This window comes from Mus caroli, unplaced genomic scaffold (assembly GCF_978045245.1).
Source record: "Mus caroli unplaced genomic scaffold, Mus_caroli_1 scaffold_3, whole genome shotgun sequence".
Taxonomy (NCBI): domain Eukaryota; kingdom Metazoa; phylum Chordata; class Mammalia; order Rodentia; family Muridae; genus Mus; species Mus caroli.
In genome coordinates this window covers 1,856,374-1,867,633 of record NW_028227258.1, presented here as the reverse complement: position 1 = coordinate 1,867,633, position 11,260 = coordinate 1,856,374, and the positions used below count along the sequence as shown (strand labels likewise).

General features: G+C 38.4%; 1 protein-coding gene across 4 annotated transcripts in view; it reads left to right on the top strand.

Annotated features, from left to right (window-relative positions):
• The first annotated feature begins 26 nt into the window (after nucleotides 1–26).
• Nucleotides 27–11,260, top strand: part of Lrrc40 (leucine rich repeat containing 40) — a 30,249-nt gene continuing 19,015 nt past the window's right edge. Inside the window, exons 1-4 of one of the 4 annotated variants that reach the window (XM_021157651.3) lie at nucleotides 27–230; nucleotides 3,566–3,747; nucleotides 4,678–4,751; nucleotides 6,656–6,785. In XM_021157651.3, coding sequence (XP_021013310.1) covers nucleotides 80–230; nucleotides 3,566–3,747; nucleotides 4,678–4,751; nucleotides 6,656–6,785 — 537 coding nt within the window. In that variant the 5' untranslated portion in view covers nucleotides 27–79. Of the gene's footprint in view, nucleotides 231–3,561; nucleotides 3,748–4,677; nucleotides 4,752–6,655; nucleotides 6,786–11,260 lie in introns of all 4 variants that reach the window. The other 3 variants (XM_029475028.2, XM_085835367.1, XM_021157654.3) reach the window with 3 other exon arrangements.

Below are 11,260 nucleotides of genomic sequence, written 5' to 3'. Positions count from 1 at the left end.
GGAAGGGGCGGGGTTATCCAGCGGTGGCACCTTGAAACGTCACAGCCCTGGTCGGGGCTTCGGGTGTGAGCTTTTGAATATGTCGCGCCAGCTGAGAGCTCCTAGGTTTGACCCTCGTGCGGGATTCCACGCGGAGGGCAAGGACAGAGGCCCCTCTGTTCCCCAGGGCCTGCTGAAGGCGGCGAGGAGCAGCGGCCAACTCAACTTGGCGGGAAGGAACCTCGGGGAAGGTGAGGCAGCGCGCGAATATCCTCTTGATCCCCTGTGCACCCACCCGCGCCTGCTCCGTGGCCCTGCTAAGACTGTGGCCTTGACTTACTCGAAGTGTTCACTGAGATGTCCACAGAATACGGGATAAACATCGTAGTTTGGGAGTAAACTCGCTGTGAGATAGAGGATAGGCAGGTATTTGATTCGTCTTCCTCTTATTTTGGTTTTACCAGCTCTCCTCTGTGAGCTTAGAATAATTCTCTTTCAAGCTTAGGCCCCCCCCCCCTTTTTCCACTTGAGGAAAATCCCAATGACAAACATACTACTTATCCTAAGTACTAATTCAGAGTAAATGCTGCAGAGTATATGAATTTGAGAACATCCTGAGAAAACTATGAATGATCAACAAGCACAAATCTACATATTACTAAGTATAAATAAATACCTTTGTAGTGTATGTGTTTGGTAGGAGAGAACAGAGACAAAAAGAGGATTGAGAAGTAAAGCATTCTTTCTGTAATATTTTTTTCTACTTGCATTGATTAAAATCTTCCACTTCTAAAAATGTACTTATGTTTCTGTAAGGTTGACTAAGACAAGACATTATGTGTATGCTCACTGAATGTGATGATTACTTGTGTCAAGTTGACACAATCAATGAGGGATTATTTAGATCATGTTCTCTTGCATGTCTATGAAGACCTGTCTTGATTGATAATTGATGTAGGAAGATCTAGTCCACTGTGGGTTGTGCCATTCCCTAAGTTGGGTCTTGAATCCAAAGGTTGAGTTGTATAAAAAAGTGTGCATGCTTTAATTCATTTCTCCCTCTGCTCTTGATTGTAGTTGTGTTGTGAGTAGCTGTTCCAAGTCCCTGCCACCTTGACTGATGGTCTGCAAATGAAATTATGAGCTAAAATAAACTTTTTCTCTAAGGTGCTATGTTATTTTACCACAGCATCTGGAAAGAAGAGTAGACTAGAAATTGGTACCCAGAAAGTGGATAAATCTGACTACATGGTTCCTATGATATTTGAACTATTTTATAAGGCTAGAATGTGGAAGGCTCTGGAATGTAGATCTAGGAAAAATGCTGAGTGTTATGGGCAGAGCATAATGGGCTGTGTTTTGTTTTGTTGTTATGGGAAGTTGGAAAATAAGAATGCTGACAGAAATGTAGGCATTGGAAGCCTGACTTTTGAAGTTTTACAGGGCAACAAGGACTGTGGTGGGAACTGGGTTAGCTGCCATTTGGATTATATTGTGGCCAAGAAATGGCTTTCTTCTACCCATGTCCTGAGTACCTGAGAGAAGACAATATACTGGTTCGTTTGACAGAGACAATTTCAGGAGGAGAGTATTCAGGCTGGTATTGAAAATAAACTATAATTGCTAAAACGATTGTATAATTGCTATACCATTGTAAAGCAGCCTCTTGCACAGCACTGGGACAATAGGAAAGTGTTGTTTTTTTTTTTTTAGGGTCAACACAAGTAAGCTTGTGGGTAGGTCTATGAGGGATGGTCTTGGCTATGCTAATTGATGTTAAGATTTCTTCCCCCCCTCTTGATCTCAGTTTCTGAATTTTTCTTCCATGTTTCTAACTTTTCATCCATATTGTGGATGTTTTCATCCATTTTGCTGACTTTCTTCTCTGAGGCCTAGGTTGAAACCATCTACTTGTTTGTATCCTCTTTTAATTTATTAGTAATTTCTTACCCAAAAATTTGAAAGTTTCATGTGGCATTTTGTCTATTTCAGTATCTGTGAAGATCAGTTGCAATTTTTGAGGGATCATATTTCCTTCATTTTTTTTTATAGTTCTGTGTTGCAGTTTGCACATCTGTTGGTTTGTATATCTAGTCTAGAATTTTGAAGGGTATCTTCATATTAAGTAGACTGTTCTTGAAGGCCCAGTCTCCAGTACCACCCATCAAGAAAGAAACAGACTCTTGTGACTCCAAACCCACCAAACTATAAAGATAGATATACATTGAAAAATACGTTATTGCTCACTAATATACCATTACTAGTTGTTGTAGTAAGGGCTACCATTGCTGTGAGGAAACACCATGACCAAAAGCAAGTTGGGGAGGAAAGGGTTTATTTGGCTTCATTGAAGTAAGTCAGGGCAGGAACCTAGAAGGAGGAGCTGATTTTCTGCTCTTTTCCTATGTTCTTTCCCCTTTTAAATTTCTAAAGCTTTTGTTCTATTTGTGTCTTTGGGATTAAAATCGATTTTCCTTATTCTGACTCTTTACTGAGTCATACAGAGGCAAGCTTCCATTCCTGCATCCAATTGGGAAGTCTCTGGTGAATTTGAATGACAGTGAGAGTAGGGTATAACTAGTGATTGATTGGCTTGAGTCCTATTCCAAGTTTTGTGTCACCTTCCTGCAGCCATACCTTTGTCAGGGAATGAAAGACTCTCTTTGCATAGTTGGCTACACCAGGTTTTGATTCAGCTTGTTGACCCGCTAAACCCTGGGTAGGTCACACATTTTCTTGATGCCTCATTTTTTTTCACCTACAAAACGGGGATAATGAAACCTCCTGTCTCACAGAGTTATCAGGAAAGTTTAACATTGTAGTTTGTGTTTTCGTGCTAGGGATCAAACTCAGGGTCTCATGTAAAATTCACACTGCAGTCTGTGCCCCCCCCCCAATAAAATACATTGTGTTGTAATTTATTCACATTTGGTTTATTGGCATTTAAATACTTTTTGAACATTTATTTTTTGTTTACCTGCACATGGGCAGTCAGGGGGCACAGTGTGGGAGCTGGGTTTCTCCAGCAGTGTTGTTCTGAGGTTCAGACTCTGAGCAGGTTTGACAGCGAGTGCTCTTACCCACTGTGAGGGTTTGAATGAGCATGTTCTCCAGAGGCTCATGGGAAAGATTAGGAGATGTAACCTTGTTGGAGAACTTGTCCTCTTGTCACTGAGGGTGGTTTTGAGGTTTTAGAAGACTAATACGTTCCAAGTGTACCTTTTTTTGCTTCATGGTTGTAGCTCAGGGTGCATGATTTACTCCACCATCATGAACTGTACCCCTCTCCACCCAGAACCATAATCCAAATTAAACACTTTCTTTTATAAATTATCTTGGTCATGGTGTTTTATTACAGCAATAGAAAAGTCACTAATATACCGGCCATGCTGTCCCTCAGGCCTTGACCATGATGTCCCTCAGGCCCTGACCATGCTGTCCCTCAGGCCCTGACCATGCTGTCCCTCAGGCCCTGGAGATACTTGGGTCCATTGTAAGATAAGTATTCAATGAGTATGTCTCTAAGTCTTCACTTCATTTTTATTCTTTTTCCCTTTTCTTCTTGATGTGGTGGTGATGGAGATAGTCCCTCAGTGTGTTTGGAGAATAAATGTGGACATTCCTGAAGAGGCTAATCAGAATCTTTCATTCAGTTCTACTGAACGGTGGTGGGATCAGACAGATCTGACCAAACTCATCATCTCCAGCAATAAACTTCAGTCTCTCTCTGATGACCTCCGACTCTTGCCGGCCCTTACTGTTCTTGATGTAAGTTGACTATAATTATGGGATCTTAGTTAAACAAACTGAATTTAGGTAAGTTGAAGAGCTAAATTTAGAATTTGCTAAACAGGAAGCCTTTCTTGCTGAGCTTGTAGAATGCAAGATAAATAAAAAAACTGACTTGGAAGATTGGCTCTATGTCTCTATGTCCACAGACCTGGTGTAGATGCTGTGATTAAATGAGTCATGTGTGCAAACAGAACTGGCACTTGGCTTCTTGTTTTTGTTTTTTATTTCCCCTTGTTAAATTTTATTTTAGACACTAAAGCAAATACAGTACTCAGGGGTCTTTTGTGTTTCTGTTTCATAACTTGCCCTTAAACTCATTGACTGTAACTATTTACCTGAATTTTTTGTGTTCTTAGTTGGGTCTTTTTTTGTAGTGAAAGTTGACCTATCATGTGATAAGTGAATCGTGAAGGGTGTACTTTAGAATCTACAGGCCGTTAGTGAAATTGGCCATATCCAAACTCTTCAACTTGTGTGTGGAAATGGTGGATGTAAACAGTGCCATTCTTGGAGGAAGTTTTGTTTTGTGTCTGTAAAATAACAATAGTCTGGCTTATTCTGAGGTTCTTTCTCCTGTGAAGATGTTATGATTCTGTGATATTGTAAAGCCGCTCTCCCAACTCACATCTGTTCTGTGTGATATTAGGAGATCACCAGAACTCTGCTGCTGTTGACGCCTCCTCAAGTCAAGTCTGTGTTTGTTTCTTTTCATTGTAGTAATGACTTGTTCACAATTTCTGAACAGCAGTTTGGTCAATATACACAGAATAAATTACTAATCACCCAACACATTGCCATTTAATATGAAAAACAGGGGTTTAGTAAATTATTTTTTTCCAATGGCAAAGCTCAAATATTGCTAATTGTAAGACTAAGAATATTGACTTTGTCTTGTAATCATTTTAGATACATGATAATCAGCTGACATCTCTTCCTTCAGCTATAAGAGAGCTAGACAATCTTCAGAAACTTAATGTCAGGTAAAGTGTGAACCTGTTTCTAAGACTGAAATCTCTTTTCATCACATAGAAAATAACCTTGAACTACAGTGTGGCCCAGTAGGAATCAGGGTTGGTTAAACACCTGCCAGATGTTGTATTCTACCCAAGAGGAGAAAACAAAACCAGATCTTTACATCATCCCAGAGAATTTAATGATTCAATTATTTGTTTTTTCTCTTTAGTGGAATCTTGCTGTTTGGCCCAGTGTAAAACCAAAGTGCTGTGCTTTGGGACTCCTGTCTTAGTCACACAAGTCTGTGGGGCTCTTCACAGCAACTTTGTCTATGTGTTTTGTTTTTAGAATTTATTACATCCTCTTTGATTCTACAGATTTAAGGCCAATTGATTTTTATATATTTTATGTTTATGAGGTACTTTTGGCTCTTGTTTTAGAAAACTTCTTTCTCAGAATCTCAAGTTTTAATTTACATTTTTAGCCTGAAAATCTAGGTATTACACAGTAGATTAGTACTAATTATTTCATTAGTGGTGAAGAGTTTTGTGCTCTTTTGTTGATTTTGGCTTGAGTTTTTGGGTTTTGTGGTACTTAGTGGAGGTCAGGACCCCATGTATGCTCAGCAGCTGAGCCAAACCTCATGACTTTTAACTATTAGTAGTAGTTCAACATGTCCAAGCACCTTTGGGTCCATTATTTTAATGTAATATAATTAGTCGAAAGCCTCTGGTCTTTCACCTTTCCCCTATTATATGTAAACTACAATAAAAAATGGGATAAATTTCATAGTTGAATATTTAAGTTATGATGTATCTGAAAGTTATTCATGCCCCTCTCCCCCCCTTTTCCAAGACAGGGTTTCTCTATATAACAGCCTTGAAATTGAACCTCCTGAAACTCCCTTTGTATACCAGGCTGGCCTCAAACTCCAGTTAAATTTGCCTCTGCCTCGTGAATGATGGGACTAAATGTGTGTGCCAACACATCCAGCAATTTGTAAAGGTTAACTACAATTTAAAACAGGCAAAGGTGCACTACCCTTTAGGCCATACAAAAAGCACCTGTAGGATTCAAACCAAGTTTATAAGACAGGTGCTTTGACCAAGTAAGCCATAGTTCCTCTTTCCTCTCTTACTTACCAGGAAGTATATTGTCCTTACTGGGACTTTTACATCAGTAGATTGAGTATCTCTTCAGAAGGATTCAACTAAAAAGGCTAAATATACAGTCAAATTGAGTATTGCCAGACTTACCAGATCTGAAAATAGGAATAAATGCTTTTGTTTTGAACATGAAACTAAAAACCTAGCCTCCATAACACACATCACACAGCTTCAGGGGCAGGAGAGATGGTTAACAGTTTAGAGCACTGTGTACTCTTCCAGAGGATCTGGGTTCAAGTTCCAACTCTTCACAGCAGCTCATATTTGTCTACAACTCCAGTTTTGGAGTATCTTCTTCTGGCCTTGGAGTACTCTTCTGGCCTTGATGTACACAAGACAGACATATATGTGGTAAAACAGCTATACACATAAAAATAAATTAAGTATTAACAAAAATTTAGCTCCATTGCAATGTGTATGTGAACATTTTTTTCAGGAACAATGTGAATATTTAATAAGAGTTCAGTAAGTCCTTTTCACTTTACATGTTATATAAACAGATTGTAAACAAGCAATCAAAAGTTTACAAATTATTTATGTTTACTTAATATTTTTCATTGCTGGTTTTCTTTCAAACCCTAACTTGGTTGGTTTAAATTTCTGCTGATGGGTGTATATTTTGGAGATGGGAGTCTTGATAAACACTTGAACCGGATAGCACCATTTGATAGTTATGATGAGTGTATGTGGGTGGTTGATAAAAGCCTTTGGTAAATACTTCTTAGCCTACTAAGTCATTCAGCTTTTATTTTATTAACTAATAGCCACAACAAACTGAAAATGCTGCCTGAAGAAATTACAAGCTTAAAAAACCTGAGGACACTGCACCTCCAGCACAATGAGTTGACTTGCATACCCGAGGGATTTGAGCATCTTTCCAGCTTAGAAGATTTAGTAAGTTATGACTTCTGGTTTTTGCATGATTTGGGGCTGTTGGGAATTTTCACTAGGCTGGAGAACTGAATGTATGATTTAAACTGTAGAACATAGGCAACCGATTTTATGAGTAGCTTACCAGAAATTATTTTAATTAGATTGCTAATTAGTAACTGTAAACATGACTTTTCTATGTTATCAAGTGAACTTTAAGTTGCACTTCAGGAATAGAGTTTAGAAGAAAACAGTGGTCAAGCCTTTGTTATCCAGAGGCTTTTTTCTTTTTCTTATTTATTTTTTAAAGAGGTTGTCAGAGCTTCATAATTTCAGTTCCAGAACATCCAACGCTCTCTTCTGGATACCAGAGTGTAACTAGATTTACAGACAGTTATAAGTCATCATGTAGGTGCTGGGAATCAAACCTGGGCCTTCTCTAAGAGGAGCTAGTGCTCCGAGCCGCTGAGCAATCTGTCCAGCCCTTAACCCATAGGATTATCCCATATACCTTAGTTGAATAGAGGGAAGCAGTCTTGAAAGTACATCTGTTCTTTCTTCCTATCCTCTCTGTATTTTATAGTCTGTTCTCTGTATTACCCAACGGCCTTACTGCCCTATGTATTCCAATTTCTTAGTGGTTACTTTACTTCAGTTTTCAAATTTAATACTCTTTTTGGCAAAACTTTCATGCTGCCTGTTATCTTCCTTAACCAAAGTCAGTACAATATTACTTTATTGATTTGAAGAATAAAAGCCATAGACACCTTGCATTGACTTTATGTATAACAAGGTAAGTATAAGTATGTCTGAGCCTTACTTCATACAGTAAGAAACAGAAGCTTATACATCAGGAAATTTGTCCTAAGTTATACATACAACTGACAAAGAATGCAATTAAGATTTAAAGATGTCAGTTGGCCTCCAAAGCACATTCCTGGTCTCTCCTGTGTAACAGGATGAGAGTCTACCATAAGATGTTTCAGCTGAAAGGCTTCAGTCCTCTGACTAAGAGGCTCCAGCCCATAGTATGTGCTGTCATTTCATATTGTGCCCTGTCCTTAGCCTTGCATGATTCAGAAAACTGATTTTTCATTTAGCCTTAAGTTTTATTTCTTACTAATGGAAAGGTTATTTCTGAGTGTTTAAGTATTTATTCTATGTATACCTCTTCCTTCCTATGTCTACCATTTGTGCTAGTGTTTAAAATGAAAAATTGTCTTTCAATTTGATCTTATTGGAAGTAAGGTTTGAGAAGTAAAAGGCATTTGTAGATAAAAGAAAGGAGGGAGCCATTAGCTTTTCATTTAAAAAAGTTAATTTTGTAGTAAAAATTTTTAAGTATAGTTTTATTTGAGTATATGTTTGTGTGAGTATATGGCATGTTCATGCAAGTTCTGAAAGATGATATTGGAGCTCTTGAAGCTGACATTACAGGTGATTGTGAGTAGCCTAGTGTGGGTGGGTGGGTGATGGAACTGAATTTGGAAAGTAAATTAGGTCCTCTGAAGAGCAGCTAGCTCTCTTAACTGTCTCTAGTTCTGAAACTTGTTTTCTGTTTTGTTTTTCTCTAGAAAAGATCGTCATGTTGAGGTGAAAGTTAAAAAGAAACCTTACAATAAGCGAAGTTTTCTCTTCTTCTCGGGTTCCCAGATGTTTTCTTCCTTCCTTCCTCCCTCCCTCCCTTCCTTTCTTCCTTTCCTTCTTTCTGCCCCCTCACCACCTCCCCCATAGAAATTCTATTTAGTGGTGGCTGTCCAGGAACTCTGTAGTCCAAGCTGGCTTTAAACTTTGCCTCACAAATGCTGGGAATAAAGATGTTCTTCACCAATGCCCAGCTCAAGAATTTTTCTTAAAGATTCAATATGCTTTAATTCAGGGCCTGGAGAGGTGGCTCTGGTTAAGAACACTGGCTGCTTGCTCTTCCAAAGGTCCCCAGTTCAAATCCCAGCAACCACATGGTGGCTCACAACCATCCGTAATGAGATCTGATGCCTTCTTCTGGTGTGTCTGAAGACAGCTACAGTGTACTTACATATAATTTAAAAAAAAAAAAACAAAAAACAAAAAATCAATATGCTTTAATTCTATAGCATTTAATTAATACTAAGTAAATATCTATATAGAAAATACATTTAAAAAGATTAAAATATAAACACTTGTAATCATTTACACTAATATTTCCTGACATTATGTAGAACTTGTTTAGCCCAAGAGTGCCAAGTAAATGTTTACTGAAAGAATGACATGTCAGTTTATATATTTTATTTGCTTTAAAATTTTATTTGTTCTATGTGTATAGTGTTTTACCTATATGTGTGTTTTTGTATCTTGTATATGCCTAGTGCCTGCAGAAACTAGAAGTGGGTCCTAGGATCCAAGCATTTGTGAGCTGCCATGCAGGTGCTCTGTGCCCTCTGCAAGAGCAACAAGTGCTCTTAACTGCTGAGCCACATCTCCAGCCCCAATTATTTTATGTAATAATTAAATATTTGACTGTCTTGATACTGTTTAGAAGTTAGTAGGACTTTTATTAAAATAATTTGACTTTTTCACATGGTTTCAGAATTTCTTAATTTCTTTGTTAGGAACTCTTCATTGTCAGTATTAGTTCATTTTGGAATAATTTTGGGATTGTGTAAAAAGTTTTAAAAATACAGTAAAGAGTTCCCAAATGCCCTTCATCCTGACTGACTTTCAATTAACTTAATTTTATTTTTTAGAATAACTTACTTATTCTTTGAAATTTTTGTATGTTGTATCTTAATCATACCCACTCCAGTTTTTCCTTTCCAGACTCTCCCATTATAGGCCCTCACATTTTAACTAACTTACTTACTTTCTTTCTTTCTTTCTTTCTTCCTTCCTTCCTTCCTTCCTTCCTTCCTTCCTTCCTTCCTTCCTTTGTAACCCAGGGAGTCTAATTAGTTCTGCTTGTTGGCCTGTTGGTTTGCCTTGTTGGCTTGATCGTGTGCTGGTGGCCACAGCTGCTGTGAGTCAGTGACCATCTTATGTTCAGAGAACAGCATCTCAGCAGCACTTCTGCTCATCCTCCAGCTCTTAATTTTTTCTACCTCTTCTTCAGTGTTTCCTGAGCTTTGAGGGGGATGCTATATGTGTGTCATTCAGGATTTAGAACTAAGTTTTAAAAATTATTATTGTTTATTGTTGTTGTTTTTTCTTTTTCTGTTTTCTTTCTTTCTTTTTTTTTTTTTTTTTTTTTTGAGACAGGGTTTCTTTTTGTGTCTCCCTGGCTGTCCTGGAACTTGCTTTGTAGACTAGACTAGGCTGGCTTTGAACTCATAAAGATCTGCCTGCCTCTGCCTCTTGAGTGCTGGGATTAAAGGCATATACCGCCAGCACCAGGCCTAAACACTAATTTTTCTCAGCATTTTGACCAGTTGTGTTTGATTAGTAACTGCTGTCAACTGTGAGAGGCTTTTCTAGACAAGATTGATTAGCTCTGATTATAAATATTTAGAAGGCAGTTTATCAGCATGTCCACTTAGCAAAACCACAGTAGTAAATTCCTCCACCTTAGCCCCAGAGGCTTTAGAATGCCAGAATGAATTCTCTTCCATGGGATATTCCTCATATCCAAGGGTAAAGCTGTTGTCATTCTCATGACAGCCAAGCCACTACTGTAAGTACATTTTGCTTAGCCGATAGTATCGCAGCATGCAGTATTAAGCTCATTGTATCTTTTTTCCCCCAGTGGCTGCAAGTTCTGGCATTCTGAAAGCTAGCCAGCATGGAGGAAGCTTCCTATTCAATTCCAGATTATCTTTGCCCTGCAACCAAAGTATGTGGTGTCTTCAACAATAGGGTCTTATCATCTAGTTATGGTCGACAGCCAAAAGTAATGGAAATAGCTTTTGTTGCTTTGGGGGCCTTTGGAAGCTCCCTGACCAATACCTCATAGGGAGGTAAGCTATGCCTGACACAAAGAGTTTTGTTTAATGACCCATGTCTTCTGGAAGCAGCCCTGTCTACCAATGAACGGCAGCTGTGCTAGAACTCCCTTTTTCTTTAATTTTTACACGAGTATGTGCATGTAAGTATGGGTACCCATGGTAGAGGCCAGATGACGGCATTTGGAGCCCCCGGATTTATTGTCCTAGGGGATGGTGCACTAACTGCCTGACATGGGTACTGGGAACCAAACTCAGGTCCTCTGCAAGAGGAATATGAACTCGTAACCACTGAGCCATCTCTCCAGCCTCTTTAATTTTATATATATATAATATATATATATATATATATTTTAACCTAGCTTACAAGGATTTTTATAAGGACTTTCATACATCCTATATATATATATATATATATATTTTTTTTTTTTAACCTAGCTTACAAGGATTTTTATAAGGACTTTCATACATCCTAGAATTGTCTACCAACACCCACCCAAAAAAAGCATACACACACACTCACTCACTCACTCACTCACTCACTCACTCACTCTTTGGTTTTCCATCTCTCTGCTCTATTCCCACTTA